Source organism: Tasmannia lanceolata, unplaced genomic scaffold (assembly GCF_043159265.1).
Source record: "Tasmannia lanceolata isolate RefF3 unplaced genomic scaffold, GAP_Taslan_0.1 ptg000004l, whole genome shotgun sequence".
In the NCBI taxonomy this organism is placed as follows: domain Eukaryota; kingdom Viridiplantae; phylum Streptophyta; class Magnoliopsida; order Canellales; family Winteraceae; genus Tasmannia; species Tasmannia lanceolata.
In genome coordinates, this window is record NW_027518681.1 from 5,764,409 (window position 1) to 5,782,285 (window position 17,877).

A 17,877-nucleotide genomic window follows, 5' to 3' on the forward strand; every position below is an offset into this window, starting at 1 on the left:
ACGTCACTTCTGTCCATTCTACACTCTTCTGTTTAGCTGGTGGTGCCTGTGACAACTTCCAAAAAGCTATCAACTACGGGTGAACCCTATTTCGGCTCCGCTTGAGTTGGGTTGGCTATTACTTTCGGGTTAGGTTAGGGTTGAGTGCAACCCGAGCTCGACCTTGTCTTCTAATTTTATCGTGATTTTCAAAATTTATGTATTTTTTTTGGGTATTTTTTCTTTTTTTGTCCTAAGCTACCCAAACCCAACCTGATATACAATTTGGAAGAAAACAGGGTTAGACACTTGGACTGGTCAAGTTAGGGTTGATAGATTTAGAGGCAGGTCGGTTAGGGTTGACCATCCTCGACCCGAGGCTTAGGTTGGGTTAGGGTTGACTGAATGCTATCTCGGGTTGGGCTAGAGTTGGCCTCAATCCTACCCAACACGGCCTTGAGTTTCACCCCTACTATCAAGTATCAACAGCCAATCAAAAGACTGTTCCATAAAGTGAAGATTGCCATTATAATAAATAAAAGAAATAAATTCTATTTATTTGGAGGGTGGTATGGCTTGAGTTAAACCAAGCTAAGCTGTGCAAGTGGGACTATAATGGGCCACTAAAATCACAGATTTGGCAATTCTAGACACCATGTATTTGGACTTTAAACAAGTAGTTAGGAAAATAATTCACTTGGAATTAAATTCCACTTTAACATGAATTGTCTAATCAATGGGATTTTATAGATCATGTATGGCTAGGGGTGTAAACGAAACGAAACGAGCAGAGCTTGGCCAGGCTCGGTTCGGCTCGTTAAGCTCAAAAACTCGGCTAGGCTCAGCTCGGTCTCGAACCAGGCTCGGGCTCGGCTCGGCTCGGTCAGGCTCGGCCAGGCTCGCGAGCCTTACCGAGCTCGGGTTATATTATGTTCACACCCCTCATCTTCCCTGGACAGCCCTACTAGTGTAATTTGACTACTTTTTTTACACTATGGGGGGTGGTCCTAGTAACAAATGGGGTTCCAAAAATGAAGTGACATATTTTGCCCCCCCTTTTCACTCATTGGACAACCCTTTTAATGTATAAATTAATATATAATATATATATTTAAATATATTAAATTCTTAATGAGCTGAGCCGAGCCGAGCCGAGCTTGGCCTAAATTAGGCTCGGCTCGGCTCGGCTCGGCTCGTTAAGGATTCGAGCCGAGCTCGAGACGAGCTTTTTTCGAGCCGAGCGAGCCTCCGAGCCCGAGCCAAAATTGACACCCTTATGTATAGACACAGACACTGACTTTTTTTATTATTGAAAATTATTCATGAACACGAAACATTTTATTATGTCTCTCCAATTTTTATTTATTTTTGGTGGTAGTACCTGTCGGTACAGGTGAAGCCAAAGTAAAGTCGGGCCTTCATGATTGGATCTAGACCATTCACTTGTTGATCCACGCTGTAGATAGGCCATGCCCCAAATAAATCTTCTCCATACCATGATTAATCCTCTCATATATTTGGTGTAAAATGGACTTCACAGTATATAAATCTTTACAAATTGATGGGTTTTGATTTTTGGGGCACTACCAGTGATGGGAGTTGGACCAGCAAATGAATGGTTTATACCATCCAATTATATGGGTCCCACTATTTTTTGGCTGCATGTTTACCTTCATCCTCGACCTCCATTGAAAACCCATATTTCACCTCCATCAGTTTATCCCCACTGTTTAAAAGTAGACAAAATGGAGGGTTAGGATTAATACTTCATGTCCCATCTATAGCAAGCTTAGCAGATGAATGATTTGGGTCATTTTTCCCTTCCATCATTTCTATATAAGAGAAAGTATGCACATCCATTGTAACAATTCTTGTACCATAATTGTGAGAATTTGGACACTTTCTGCTTTCTTTTCACACCCTCTGTAAATGGTTCCATATAAGGTCAGGCAAATATGATATTTCCACTCATTTTTTCAGCATTTCTACACCTATTTTTTACCTTTTCCTAAAACTGGCAGCATTTGCACCTTCTTTTGTTTGTGTTTTTCTTCATGTTCATAAAAAGACAATTAGGAGGTGGAAATGCAGAAGGAAATGATATTTCTAGACCTTTCTTAGCATTTCCACCCCCTTTTGTTTGTCTTTTTATAAAAATGAAGAAAATGAAAACTCAAAAGGATACTGAATTGTTGCCATTTTTAGGAATATGACAAACAAGAGGGGGTGAAAATGCTTGGAAAATGGGTGGAGATATCATTTCCTTATTTGCAAATAAATACCTATTCCGAATATATGGAGGAAAAAAAAGACCATTAGAAAAGGGGTGCAAATGATGAGGGAAATGATATTTCTGGACCTTTCTCAGCATTTCCACCCCCTTTTGTTTGTCTTCTGATGAAAATGATGAAAAGAAAACACACAAGGAGGTGAATTGTTGCCAATTTTTTGGAAAAAAACAAACAAGAGGGGGTGGAAATGCTGGAAGAATGGGTGGAAATATTATTTCCTTGTGAATAAAGCCCTCTTCCAAATATAAAGAGCCATTTATCTGACTCAATGTGCCAAGAAAAGCTAATAGGAGGAAAAAGGGGAAAAAGGAGAGCCAAGGAAAATAATTATTTAAGAAGTATTATTTGCTTTGTTTTTTTCCAAAATATCAGTCGGTACCTATATGTGATTTAAAACAGTAACACGTTTGCCCAATCCCAAAACAATGTTCTCCTCAAATAAGAAAAAAATTTAACATTTTTTCCCCAGATGTTCTTCTGACCTCTTCTTACCCAATTCTTTTCTAGACTATGAGAGATGTGGAACCCACATGATTGAATTTTTTGGAGGTACTATCAGCCTCTTAGCAGGGTGTCATTAACAGAAAGTGGTGGATTAAAATAGCTTAAAATGGGTTTAGTGTCCATAAAGCAGAAACATAGTGGAGGGATTCCTGGTATTAGACATATGATATGTTACATAAGAGGATATCATACTAATTAAAGTATTGCATGGAGTCATGTCTTTTTCTACCATGTAAAACAAAAGGTAAGGTTCATCTGAACGGCCACCAAACAAAACCCATGCAAAAGAGAAAGATTTAATTTGCTTCCATTCCCATTCTCAGTTATGGGTGCCCATAACAAAAGGACAAAAATTGGGGGGGACCAAAATATATATGTATACTTTGAAATATTATATGATATGGAGAGAGAGAGAGAGAGAGAGAGAGAGAGAGAGAGAGAGAGAGAGAGAGAGAGAGAGGTCCCCACAGACCAACAAAAATAAAGTCATAACAATCTTCAGATACTCATCAATTACATGTTAGCTTGAGCTCTATGTGACTTTTTGCTGAGGAAATGTTTATTTAAATCTCCCTTCCTTTCTCACGTTCAATCCTCCATCTCCAAACTCTCTCATTGTTCTGTCTCAAACTGACAGATATGCATTGTCTATCTCAATTAATACTCAACCCCATCTCTCACTGCTTAAATTAATACACTTTATCTTTTCTGTCATCTGTTCCAAACAATTCTACTTGCAGGTCTAATGGCCTCTTTTCATAGATCAAAACCCATCAGGCGCCTTCATGAGCTTCTTGAGGAGCAACAAGAGCCTTTTCTTCTAGATGTTTACCTTCTCGAAAAAGGGAACTCGAGAAAGGGATGGAATTCAGAGTCTAGAACCAGATTTTGGCCTTGTGATTCATGTCAAAATGTACAAAGTTTGTGCAATTACAGTTTTAGGAAGCGGCGAGTAAGGATTATAAATTGCTCGAAGATCTTACGATCAGTGCTTACGAAGATTGTTTCGGGTAAGAACAGGAAGGCGCCTAATTGTGATTATAAAGCTTCTGTTAATGGAAGATTTAGTGTTTCTGATTTGGGGGGAGAGACCCAAGTGGTGGAATTGGATCGATTTTCCACTGCTAGTAGCGCGACGGTATTTGATTCATGTTCTGATGGTGATATGGATGAATCTCACTCAGCCCAAAAGAGTCACATCTCTTTGTCTTCAACAGATGCTTTCAGAGTTCCAAAACTGCATACCATGAAAGAAAAGGTACGTACTTATTTTTGTTTCTAATTTTATTTTTGTTCTAATCATAGTTATATAACTCTCCCGCGTCACCGTGGACTCCCCCAAGTTGATTCCCTTTTACCTTAGTGTCCGAGTCCCTGTTTTGCCCTATAGAGTCAATAAAAACTCCTTTGACTCTCTCGTGTAATGACCACGTCAACTGAGTACTCGACCGTGTCATCCCGAGTCGACTAGAATTTGCTTTGGCCACGTTTTGACTTGCATCTGCATTGTCCAAGTCTGCCTTTTTCCCTGTAAAGTCAATCAAAACTCCTTTGGCTCCCCCAAGTTATAACCGCATTAACCGAGTACTCAACCGCGTCAACCAAGTACTCGACCGGGTCGTGCCGAGTTGACTAGGATTTGCTTTGGCCATGTTTTGACTTGCATCCGTGTTTTGAAACAGTGGTTCTAATCTATTTGACATCACTAGAAATTCATGGGTTTTTTTTGCTGACAAATTTAACAGGCTGCTACATATAGGAAAGTGCAATGGGGATACATGGAAGATTGTAAGCAACTCAGTCCTGTGTCAGTACTAGAAGTGCCCTCTGATGAAGGTTCTCCACTCTATAACCAGAGTCAGTTTTTCCAAGCTCTCTGCAGAAATTTACAGTAAATAATTGTAGTTCTCTTTCCAATCCTCTATTTTTATCTTATTATAATTCTTTAACTTGTCTTCTTCTTGTTTTTTTGTGCTATTTTTAAAAACAGTGCAATTTTGTCCTAGAGCATGCAAAGAAGAACACCCCTCAGAAGAAACCATACTTTCAGCTCCTCAGTGGGAATTTCTTTTGCATTCACTTGAAGAGAAACAAAGTATTGAGGTTGCAAAACCAGAGGAGCTTCTTAAGTGTTGCTCTTCTTTTCTGAAAGCCAAAAGGGTATCACAACAAACAAATCAGCTTTTAATTGACTGTGTGAAGGAGGTGGTGGAGAGTCGTAGTAGGAAAGGAAGGTGGAATTTTGATGAATTTTTGGGGCCTGAGTTGCTTGGAAAGACAATCTTTGATCAGATTTGTTCATGGGGAAAACAAGGAGGGGATGTAACAAATATAACCCACCTTATAAAATCAGATTTCTCAAACTCAATACAAGAATGGAGGCATTTTCATCCACAGGTCAAACAGATAGGGATTGAGATAGGAGATGCAATTTTTGAAGATATAAGAGATGAGATTGTTTCAGACTTTTTTGCATTGGAGAGATGCTGTTAATTGTTGCTCATGTTATCATTTTCCTCCATTTTCATTTTACCTGACTTGGAAATATGGGGATTTACTGATAGTGGCATATTTCCTTATCCCCAGAAACTCCAGAGAACCTACTTTTGTAGAGAGAGAGAGAGAGAGAGAGAGAGAGAGAGAGAGAGAGAGAGAGAGGAATACAAACTGATGTTTGTTCTTGTAACTTTTGTTTTTGTTTTTGTTTTTTGTTTTTTGGCTGTGAGGATATCACAATGGATGATTCAAGTGAAATATCAAGGTAACTGATTAGGGTGGAAATATATACAATGTGGGGTAACTTTAAGACTTGTAACTTGTTTCTATTTCCTCCCATGTTGTTTTCATTTACATGAAAGTCCAAATACGATCAATTGTCCATATCCGAGAGAAAAAAGAAAGAAAAGAAAAGAAAATAAACATTCCTCACCAGCCTGTAAGGAAAGACTTATTTTAGCACCATCATAATTAAATGTCATGAAGAGGACAAGGGGAATTGTCCTATGTGTGAAACTATCAGTTACTCCAAAAGCTTAAGCTGTTGGAGAAGTCGTTATTAATTATTCTTTTATAGTTTAACACTCCCCTCACGTGTGGCCCCTTTTTCTAGGGTTAGCCTACACGTGGCACATGTGGTCCGTCTTTGGGGTTTAGCCATCACATGTGGATTTTTGCTATCAAGGATGGATTTTTGCTATCAAGGAAGTTTGAACTCAGGACCATTTGCTCGGATACTATGTGAAAAGACCGTTACTCCAAAAGCTTAAGCTGTTGGTGAAGGCCTTATTTATTCTTTTATACTTTAACACTTTGTATGAACTTATATACTGAATTTCGATGTATAACCCATCTTCACCTTTTGATCATTGCACATGTGAATAAAAAACAAAATAAAATAAAAAGATTCAAATGGATGGGTCATGGCTTAAACGATGTAGGGTCTCATTGGATGCATCAGAAATTATCTTCACACAATATTACAAGAAAATGACACGCAGTGTTTGCACTAAAACATTGGGAGTGCGAAAAATTTGTGCTTTTATGATTATATTTTTATCAAATAGAAATACAACTGAAGCTTAAACTTGTAAGGTATTTAATTGTTATAAAAATTTATACTCTAAGATATTTAATAGTTGAGGAATGATAGACTCAAGGGTGCCTTTGCAAAAACCCAATCTACAAGAGCGCCCCCCACTGGTCAATCTCTACAAAGGGTGCATTTATATTGTTCATTTAAGTTAGTATTTTCTTTGTCATTTTTATACTTTTCTATGCCCTTATAAATGAACTTTATTAAGATGAACCAATGGGGTCGCCCTTGTAGATAGTTTTTGCGATGGCTTTAGTTTATCATTTCTCTTTAGAGAAATTTACTTGTATAAGATATTTAAGAGATGTAAAGAAATTTACATGTTGGTGTAGTCATAACCGCGAAGAACAAGTCGGGGTTGCTTGCCATCGACCTCCGATCAGATAAACCTTTGAATCCATGAAGGGTTATTCTACGAATCCACGAAGAACGAGGTAAAAATCTACTTTTTCTGAACATGAAAGAAGAAGAAAAAAATTTATCTTAAGAAAATAAGTGTAAACGTGCAAACATCCCTTGCACCTAGGCATTTTATAAATCCCCAAGTCTCTTTCCTACTAAAACTCTACTTTCTAATTTCTAAACCTATGGACTCAAATTATAAGAACAGACAACAGGCCATGTTCGTCTAAAACTTACGAATAGCTATAATAAAAATGAGCTCTAATCCCTACTACAAGATGAGAACAAATAAACTAAATAAAGAAACTTTTTCTACTCCAAGTGGAAAAAAGAATAAAGAAAAAACTTAACCCAGTTCATGTATGTGTCGGACTCTTGAGAAACTTTCCAAATCTTTATCCATATCAGCCGGAAGATGTGGCCACGTCAAATATATAGGATATTTAATGGCTCGAGGAAATTGAAAATTTATAAGGTTTTAAATAAACTTGTGATGACCCAATTTTCCCATTTTATATATATATATATATATATATATATATATATATATATATATATATAGAGGAAAGTGTTTCTAGTCCGGCCGACTAGAAATCATTCTCTGGTCCACCACCAAAAACACATGAGTCCCACATATTTTGTGGTGATCTAAAGCATTCATTTGATAGGCCTCATCATATATAGGATGTCCACAAAAATTCAGCTTCATAGGATTTTCTTAACCTTCGATTTGTGGAGTTAAAAAATGGATAGATTTGTGGCGGTTTATAGCCGTCCATTTTAAGCTCCACAAATCATAGGGTTGGGATGATCCTATGAAGCTAATTTCTTGTGGACACCGTCTGTATGTCAGGGCCCATCAAATGAATACTTTGCATCACCCAAATAAGGTGGGACTCATGTGTTTTTGGTGGTGGACTAGAGAATGATCTCTAGTCGGCCGGACTAGAGAATGATCTCTAGTCGGCCGGACTAGAAACACTTTCCTCATATATATATATATATATATATATATATATATATGGGGAAAGTGATTGTGAGCGGCCCCTTATATAAGCTTATATGAGGTGACCGCTAAAAACATCGTGGGCCCACATTTTTGAGGTGATCCGAACCGGTCATTTGATAGGCCCTGACTTAGATAGGGGGTGCCCAAAAAATCAGCTACATAGGATCATCCCGACCGTTCAAATTGTGGAGGTGAAAGAGGGGAAAATGGGTGGCTATAAATTTGCCCACTTACCCGTTCATTTTCCCCCTCTTTCACCTCCATAGTACGAAGGGTTGGGATGATTCTATGGAGCTGATTTTTTGGGCACCCCTTATCTACGTCAGGGCCTATGAAATGACCGGCTCGGATCACCCCAAAAATGTGGGCCCACCATGTTTTTAGCGGTCACCTCATATAAGCTTATATGAGGGGCCGCTCACAATCACTTTCCCCTATATATATATATATATATATATACACACACACACACACACACACATTCACACACATCGATCTACTACAATATAGCGGGAGGAAAAAGAATTTTTTTTTCCTTTTATCAGGGATTTACACGTCAGCATTACTCTTTTACCATTAACTCCTTTGCTGATATCCAACATCTATCTCTATGAGAAATTATTTGAGGGTAAAATCGTAATCTACATACAAAAAGTACCGGCACGGGTACCTGTCTATGACAATTACGGAAAAAAACTACCATGAGGAGGTGAAGACATATGACAATGACGAAAGAACTACTTTATATTACTCATGACGGACACTTGCAAAATATTGACGGATTCCGGGCACCTGAAGAGGAACAAGAAACCTCTATCGATTGGAGGGCTAGGATCAGCCTATATCGATTGGAGGGCTAGGATCAACCTATGGAAATGATTTTTTGGGCACAATCGATTGATATTGTGTTCCATCACATGGACGGTTTGGATCAACCTATAACCCTCTATAGATCGGAGGGTTCAGACCAACCTATGGAAATTATTTTTGGGGCACAACCTATGTAGGCAGTGGCCCATCTAATGGACAGTTTGGATCATACTATGGTACGGGCCATTCCGTACATTTTAATAAACTGAGGAGTGCGATAATCAAAATACGGTGAGTAGTGCCATTATAAAATATGGTAGTGAGGACATTAACACTATTTATAATTTGAAACCATCGTTGTTACTTAGATGTTCCCACGCGGGTTGGGTTCAACCCGAACCCAACGGATTCAACCCGAATTTGGGTTGGGTCGGGTTAACCTTTTTCGCAAATCGGGTTGGGTTGGGTTGGGAAAAATCAACCCAAATTGGAAATCGGGTCGGGTCGGGTCGGGTTGGGCTGCCAGGCAACCCGAAACTTGAATTTGGGTTCCATCTGAAGAAGTTATGTATATGTGTTTTCCTTTTTCAACATTGAAATAGTCTCCATAGTACACAATGGACGGTTTGGATAATCCTATGGTGCGGGCCATACCGTACTTTAATAAAGTGAGGACTGTGATCATCAAAATATAGTAGTGCGGATAACATTTTCCTTTGTTAATTGTTAGTCCCTATTTGGTTTGGATTTTGAGAACCGATTGTGAGTTAAAAACTGATTATTGGTTCTCAAAATCCAAAACAACCCGGCTTGAATTGAGGTGGTCAACAATTGGTACCATATCAAATCAAGTCAACCTGACCCGACCCAACCCAAATTGGAAATCGGGTTGGGTCGGGTTGAGGAAATTGCAAATCGGGTTGGATCGGGTTGAACCCAGTCGGGTTGGAAATCGGATTGGGTCGGGTTGGGTCGGAAAATATGGGTTCCTCGGGTTGGGTCGGGTTCAGACCCAAGTTGCACCCCTAACGATGACGGAAAAACTATTTTTCCTTATTCACTATGTGCGGGTCAAATTACGGAAAGTTTGATATTACAAATGCAGGACACCTGTAAAAATATTGAAGAATTCTAGGCACCTCAAGAGGAACAACAATTATGGAAACCTCTATATATTGGAGGGCTAGGATCAGCCTATGGAAATTATTTTACTGGCACAACCTATTTATGTTGTCTTCCATCCCATGGACGGTTTAGATCAACGTATGATGTGGTATGTACAATTCTTTGTCAGCCTGTGCATCGCACGGGTTTTTTTGCTAGTGTGTGTGTGTGTGTGTGTGTGTATATATATATATGTCAGCTCGTGCATCGCACATGGTGTTTTGCTAGTGTGTGTGTGTGTGTATATATATATATGTATATATATATAAATATATATACATATATACATATATATATATGTATATATATATATATACATATATATAGCATAAGAGAAAAGGAGAGAATTTTGTCCATTTAACACGTCAATGTGGGTGATTTTTACCGTTTTTTGCCCTCGCCACATATCTGTACATACTATCTATGTGAGGGTAAAAAATGTATGAATGTTCAGAATTATTTGCAAAATCTGTGGCATTAACACCTCGCTGGTAATTTCGAATCTTGATTTGCTAGCCACCTTCTCCAAACGCTATGCTTCTCCCATCCTTTGTAATTGTATGTATTCAGAGATTTGTCTTATTAGATGTGATGAAAAACTGCATGAAAATATTATTTCTTGAAAGGTTGCTAGCAATAATACGTAAAGAAAGAAGCTAGCAATAATAATCATTATAGAGTAAAGTTTGGGAGGGAAATTACGGACAACAGGTACCTGGATATGACAATTACGAAAAAAAACTACAAAGAAGAGGTATCAAAATATGATAATTATGAAAAAACCACTTTTCCCTATTAATTTTTTGAGGATATTACGAATTCAGCACACCTGTAAAAATATTTACAAATTCCGGGCACCTTCAGACGAACAACAGATTATGGAAACCTCTATAGATTGGAGGGCTAGGATCAGCCTATGGAAATGATTTTACGGGCACAACTTATTTTTGTTGTGTTCCATCACATGGATGGTTTGGATCAACTGATAATGTGGTCCATACAGTTCTTTGTTGGCCCGTGCATCGTACAAGATTTTTTACTAGTAAATCATTTCTATAGGCTGATCCTAGCCCTCCAATCTATAGAGGTTTCCATAATTAAAAAAGGCATAAAAGGAGGGGGGCATGATTGAAATTATGTGGCTTTAATGGGTGCATTTGTTAAAAAGCATAAAGGAAGGGGTAAGATTGAAAATATGTGGGTTGAATGGGTGCCTTTGTTAAAAAAGTAAAAAAAAATGATGTGTAATTCTCATAGAATTTTGGGAGAAATTCAAATAATTTTCTCCTTTTGTCTTCTGCTACATATATATACTAGTAAAAAAACCCGTACGATGCACGGGCAAACAAAGAAATGTACGGACCACATCATAGGTTGATCCAAACCGTCCATGTGATGGAACACAACATCAATAGGTTGTGCCCGTAAAATCATTTCCATAGGCTGATCCTAGCCCTCCAATCTATAGAGGTTTTCATAATTAAAAAAGCATTAAGGAGGGGGGTAGGATTGAAATTATGTAGCTTTAATGGGTGCCTTTGTTAAAAGCATAAAGGAGGGGGTAGGATTGAAAATATGTGGGTTGAATGGGTGCCTTTGATAAAAAAAAGTCCAAAAAAGTGTTGTATAATTCTCTTAGAATTTTGGGAGAAAAGGAAAGAATTATTTGAATTTCTCCCAAAATTCTAAGAGAATTACACATCACTTTTTTTGACTTTTTTAAAGAAAGACACCCATTCAACCAACATATTTTCAATCCTACCCCCTCCTTTATGCTTTTTAACAAAGGCACCCATTAAAACCACATAATTTCAATCCTACTCCTTCCTTTATGCTTTTTTAATTATGGAAACCTCTATAGATTGGAGGGCTAGGATCAGCATATGGAAAAGATTTTACGGGCACAACCTATTGATGTTGTCTTCCATCACATTGACGGTTTGGATCAACCTATGATGTGGTACGTACAATTCTTTGTCACGAGGTTTTTTACTAGTATATATATATATATATATAGAGAGAGAGAGAGAGAGAGAGAGAGGAAAAGGATTGTACACTCGAGCGCACCAAGCTTAGGTACGCTCGAGTCCCTCAAACTCATGTGGGCCCACTTTTTTAGGATGGTCCAAACCATTCATTTGAAAGGCCCTTACATAGATGGGGTATGTACAAAAAATTAGCCCCATAGGATCATCCTACCCCATCCATTTGTGGAGGTCAAAATGGACAGACTCTGTTTGTCCACAAATCTGCCCATTTTTGCCCCTACTTTTGGAGGGGGTTAGGATAATTCAATGGACCTGATTCTTCGTACACATCCTATCTATGATGGGGCCTTGCAAATGAATGGTTTGGATCACCACGAAAAATGTGGGACCCATGTGATTTGGCACTCGAGCGTACCTAAGCTTAGGTACGCTCGAGCGTGTGTACACACACACACACACACTAGTAAAAAACCCCGTACGATACACGGGTCGACAAAGAACTGTACGGACAACATCATAGGTTGATCCAAACCGTTCATGTGATGGAACACAACATAAATAGGTTGTGCCCCAAAAATCATTTCCATAAGCTGATTCTAGCCCTCCAATTTATAGGGGTTTCCATAATATGTTGTTCCTCTTAAATCGGATGGTTAAGACCACCCTATAGATTTTTTATTTAAAAAGCATAAAGGAGGGGGGTAAGATTGAAATTGTGTGGCTTTATAGGTTGATCCAAACCGTCCATGTGATGGAACACAACATCAATTGGTTGTGCCCGTAAAATTATTTCCATAGGTTGATCCTAGCCCTCCAATCGATATAGGCTGATCCTAGCCCTCCAATCGATAGAGGTTTCCATAATTGTTGTTCCTCTTCAGGTGCCCGGAATCCGTCAATATTTTGCAAGTGTCCTACATGAGTAATATAAAGTAGTTCTTTCGTCATTGTCATATGTCTTTACCTCTTCTCGGTATTTTTTTCTGTAATTGTCATAGACATGTACTCGTGTTGGTACTTTTCGTATGTAGATTACGATTTTACCCTCACATAGAAAGTACGTTCAAATACGTGGACAATAATTCTCCCTTTTATCTTCTGGTATATAGTATTAGATATATATTTGAATGGCTAATTTTCCCATTATATAGTATAGATAAAGAGATAAAATAGATAAGGTAAATAATAGCTATATGGAAATTTAAATTTTTAAGATTTTTAATAGCTATAAGAAAATACACATTTATAAGATATTTAATAGGTATAAAAAAATTATGTTCATAAGATAATTAATAGTTAAAGAAATTTTACATTTAAAAGTTTTTAAGTTATCTTGGTGGCCTCCCATTTTTCTTATCTATACGATATATACTAGGAGAATTTGGGCAAGGATATTTAAAACCTTATAAATGTAGTTTTCTTTAGCTATTGAATACCTTATACATGTAAATTTCTTTACACTATTAAACATTTGGGCTCACATTTTCTGGTATGGTGGGCTCACATTGTTTGGGCGATCCAAACCATTCATTTGATAGACCCTGTCATAGAAATAGGGTGTGCCCAAAAAATCATCTCCATAGGATCATACTAACCCTTTGATATGTGGAGGTTTAAAATGGACATATTTGTGGAGGTTTAAACCCATCCATTTTAACCTCCATAAATCGAAGGGTTAGGATGATCCTATGGAGATGATTTTTTGAGCACACCCTATCTATGTCAGGGCCAATCAGATGAATGGCTTGCATCACCCAAACAATGTGGGCCCACCCTATTTCTGGTCGACGGACCAGATAACTTATCCAGTCAGACGGACCAAAATACTTTTTCGTAAACATTTATGAATGTAAATTTCTCTATAGCATATGACTTATAAATATAGTGAGAAAATGAGGAAAAAGGCATTGCTTGGATTACAAGAAATTTTTGGAAAACTTCATAAATTCTTGCTTTTCCATTGTTTGATTACACATTAAAAAAGTTAACTTGAACCTCTGCAATTCAAGTTTTATTCAGCGAGACCCTCACTTTATAATGACATCCCTCCGAATAAATCTTAACGATATATAATATAAATAGTGAAACAAAATTATGTTCTAAGAAATAAATATATTTTATGCAATCTAAACAGGACTTAATTATCTCACACGCTAAGGCCATGTTTGGCTGCCATAAAAAATTTTCCCATGGGAATTTAGTTTAAGAATGGGTAAGAGAGGTTTTGTCTTTCTAATAAAATTTCACCAAACCTGAGGCCCTCTAGTCCTGTTAGATGAACGATCTTGATCACCAAAGCTGAGGCTGAGTATAGAATAGTGGGCATGCCTAATTGTATTACAACGTGTTCATGTACCATTGAAGCATTTCCCATCCCTAGGCAAGCCCCCACTTGGGACTGTAACAAAATTGTAAAGAGAACAAATGGATACCACCACGATTATAACATGGGAAGGAGCCATAAGTCCGCATAGTGCTATCCAATCTTCCGGTCATGATTTGATCCTGATTAAACACTTCCAATTATCTGATCAATATTAGTCCAAATTCAGCAGCCTTTACTTTGTCCAGCAAGTGTTGGGTCCTAGGCAGAACTTGCCTTAAAAGCTAGCCATTAAGGGTATGGTGCTCAAATTCTTTTAAGCCCTTCCACATCCATTCACTTTTCTGGTGTGGGTCTTTGCTTTCACGTCTACCCCTAACAATCTCCCCCTCCACGTGGAAGTAATGTGGGAACTATGAGATGTTCCCCAAGAGATTTTCTCCGTCCTTGATGACTCACTTGGGTTACCGAGATCTTCTCGAATGGTACACCAGGGTTTACCACAACCACTTGTTGAGACCCACCCTTAAAAGCTTGTCATTAACAGGAGGGTGCCCAAGTTGTAAGCTCCCACATGGGAAAGATATATATATATATATATATATATATATATATATATATATATATATATGTGTGTGTGTGTGTGTGTGTGTGTGGATTCTCCGTCCCCCTGTCTAGAAACGTTTTCAGCGTCTCCAAGGAGCGGGTCCTTGCGGAGTGGGTCGGGCACGGTAGTGCCGCTAGAAAAGAAAACTGGGGCAGGTAGAGGACCTAGAGCTGGACAATATTTGACCAATGGGATCGGGGTGTGACATAATGGTATCAGAGCTGGACCTCTCGCAATACAATGTGTCAGCGAGGATGTTGGACCCAAAGGGGGTGGACCCCAAGGTGGGTAGACCCCAAAGGGAGTGCCAGCGAGGACGCTAGGCCCAAGGGGGTGGATTATAAGATCCCACATAGAAAAAGGGGAAAATATTTTTGGGCTATATATGTGGATCCCCCAGGCCTCTCAATCCCTGTGTAGACATATTTTCAGCATATCCAAGGGGCGGTTACCTGCAGAGTGGGTCACGTTAGAGTTGCTGGAAAACCAAACTGGGGCGGATAGAAGACCCATAACCAGACAATATTTACAAAGTGGGGTCGGAGCATGACACAAGTCCTTATAAGCACTTCCACATCCTTCCACTTTTCCGACGTGGGATCTTTGCTATCGCGTGGAACCCCCCAGCAACAATATATTTAGGCACTGTTAGTTTGAGATTATGCCAACAGATTGTGAGCCCAAAATCAATTACTCAACTCAAAATTAAACGTAAATTTGAGTCCAATAATTGGTTTTGGACTCACAATCCGTTGGCATGATCTCAAACGAACAGGGCCTTAATTTCTATAGGAATATTTGATTCTAGCTTTATTGCCCAAAGATGGGACTGTAGAAAACCCACCGCTGAGGGGCCAACACACCATTTTATTCATGTCCATACTCTATATATCATAGAATCTTATCTTCTTTGGTTCATGGAACATAGCCAAAAATATCTGCAGAGACAAACAAATCATGCCCTCAACAGATCTCTTGTAATGGAGATTTATTAATCTATAGAAAAAAAGGAGAGGCTGAGCAATGGGAAGCTTTGAGAAATGTCAAAGGGAATAAAGTGGTATTGGCCACATCACGGCCAAAAACAAAATGCAAGTTAGAGCTGAGCCGAAAAAAACATGGTCATATAGGAAAATATGTCGAAGGGTCGGTAGATAATGACTTCTACTTCTTTTTTATTTATTTTGTTGATCATGGGTGACCATGTTTCTCGTAATATTCTCTCTATTATTATGAGATCTATGAATTAAAGTTCTTACGATACGGAATGGGTTGAGACTTGAGTCATTGTATAGCCATTGACTCGTCACAGTGGTTTTTGAGTAGCTATGCACATGGCACCTGTGTAGGGTGATGAGAACCGTTGATTTGGTTGTCTATCATGTGGATTGGTTGCGACAAAAAATTGCAATCATCAGAACATCCCAACCATCCAATTTGTGCATTTTTTTTGCATTACTTTGTTAGTTTCCAATTTGGAAGACACCAAACGAATGGTTAGGATTGTTTGATTGTTGTAGTTTTGGCATATTCACATGGGGTCCACCAGATCCAATAATCCTTCATGCGTGTTGTGGGGACCACAAGAAATAGAAGAGTAGAAAGTCATCATGGGACCATGGTGAAAAACCTCTTTTGGGACCCAGGTAGAACTCACCCTTAAAGGCTAGCCGTTAAGGAGAGGGTACCTAGGGGTGCAAGTTTGGCCCTGTCAGCCCTGACCCCGAATTGGGTCAGGGCTGGATTTTCCAACCCTAAGGGCCGGTCATGGTTCATTTTTTTAGACCCTGACTCAGGTCGGGTCGGGTTATGGGTTAATGCCCCAGGTACCCTGACTTGGCCTGAGCCTAAGTTTTCTATTATAGAATTGAACCATCTGTGCATGTGTTCTTTTGCTAATGTTTTCTATTATCTTGGATTGATGTTTCTTTAGATTATTATTATTAATTGTCTCTATTGCCCGTCATGTTGTTGAATTCATATTGTCTTATTTTGTTCCCTTTCTCTGTTTATTGATAATTTTGTTCTATATGATAAGTGGTTGCTTTATTTTTGGCACTCTTAATAGGTATTTGCACTAGGGTCAATTAGGGCCCGGCCCAATCAGGGCCAATCAGGGCGGGCAATGGGTTGAGGTTTTTCGGCCCTGACTCAGGGTCAGGGCGGGTCAGGGCCGAGATAATGGGTTCCAGGGTTGGGCTAGGGTTTTGAAATCCGACCCAATCCGAGGCATTAACCCAGAACCCGACCCGACATGAGTTAGGGTCTAAAAAAATGAACCCGAACCCGCCCTCGAGGTTGGAAAATCCAGCCCTGACCCTGTTCGGGGTCAGGGCGGGTCAGGGCTAACAGGGCCAAACTTGCACCCCTAATCCCAACCGTTGATTGATTGGGGCAAAACGTATACAGCCCATACCTATGAGACTAGGAAGTGGGTCCAGAACAGTACAACATAAGGATTTACGAAACATGCAAATACTCTTCATTTTCAATACATAATAAGTACCCTCTAACAACGTAGCAACACCATTTACCAGTGTGGATTTTGATTTTCACATTCCAACAAAAGGCATTATTAACTATGACATCTACAATAGTCGCGTAATCTCAATATCCGACTTTCATGATGCTAATTGGACGGGCTATCCTGATGATAAAAAATCAATGTGTGGGTTTGCATTTATTCGGGTTCGAAAGCCACCCTATACCGGGCTTTGATGCAGATCGTGGGACCTGACTGATCAAAACATGAGGTAAAATGGTGGGCCCCACCCAATGCATGCGTTTGAATGGGTAGGTGGGACCCATCCTATGCATGGATTTTGTGGACATGATGGGCCCACCACTCTTAGGAGTAAAATAGTGGGACTTACCTTATCAAAACATGTGTTGTAAAATGACGGGCCCTATCAATGCTATCCATGAGGAGTAAAAAAAATCCACCTTAGAGAAAACTCCAGTAAAATTTTTAATCGTAAAAAGATTTCTGATAAAGACAGAGGAAAGAAACACGCACAACCATATTTTGATACGAAGGGAGTCATCACGGGCCGACTGCAAGACTACGACCTTGTTCTAGAATTTTTAATTGGCTGCTGAGGCCTTTTGGGGACTGTAATAGCCTTTTGGGGACTGAAACATGGTGAGTTTGTCTCATTATCTATTTTTAGGAAAACACTTTGAAAACAGGATCCCCTCTGAAAAATAA

The 17,877-nt window shown here is 38.9% G+C and overlaps 1 protein-coding gene across 2 annotated transcripts; it reads left to right on the plus strand.

The window, feature by feature from the left end:
- The first annotated feature begins 3,264 nt into the window (after positions 1-3,264).
- LOC143876124 (uncharacterized) lies at positions 3,265-5,582 on the plus strand. 2 transcript variants are annotated; one of them, XM_077377774.1, is made up of 3 exons: positions 3,265-4,032; positions 4,520-4,610; positions 4,765-5,582. In XM_077377774.1, exons 1-3 carry the CDS (start codon positions 3,520-3,522, stop codon positions 5,265-5,267), a joined length of 1,107 nt encoding a protein of 368 aa, XP_077233889.1. In that variant the 5' UTR covers positions 3,265-3,519; the 3' UTR covers positions 5,268-5,582. The 2 variants fall into 2 exon arrangements, with proteins under 2 accessions (XP_077233889.1, XP_077233888.1); XM_077377773.1 differs by having other exon boundaries at positions 3,268-4,032; positions 4,520-4,631.
- Positions 5,583-17,877: the final 12,295 nt, after the last annotated feature.

Coding starts and splice junctions, on each gene's coding strand:
- LOC143876124 (XM_077377773.1), top strand. CDS start 3,520: ATGGCCTCTTTTCATAGATCAAAACCCATCAGGCGCCTTCATGAGCTT. Junction 4,033..4,519: donor TGCATACCATGAAAGAAAAG/GTACGTACTTAT, acceptor CAAATTTAACAG/GCTGCTACATATAGGAAAGT. Junction 4,632..4,764: donor TTCTCCACTCTATAACCAGA/GTCAGTTTTTCC, acceptor TTTTAAAAACAG/TGCAATTTTGTCCTAGAGCA.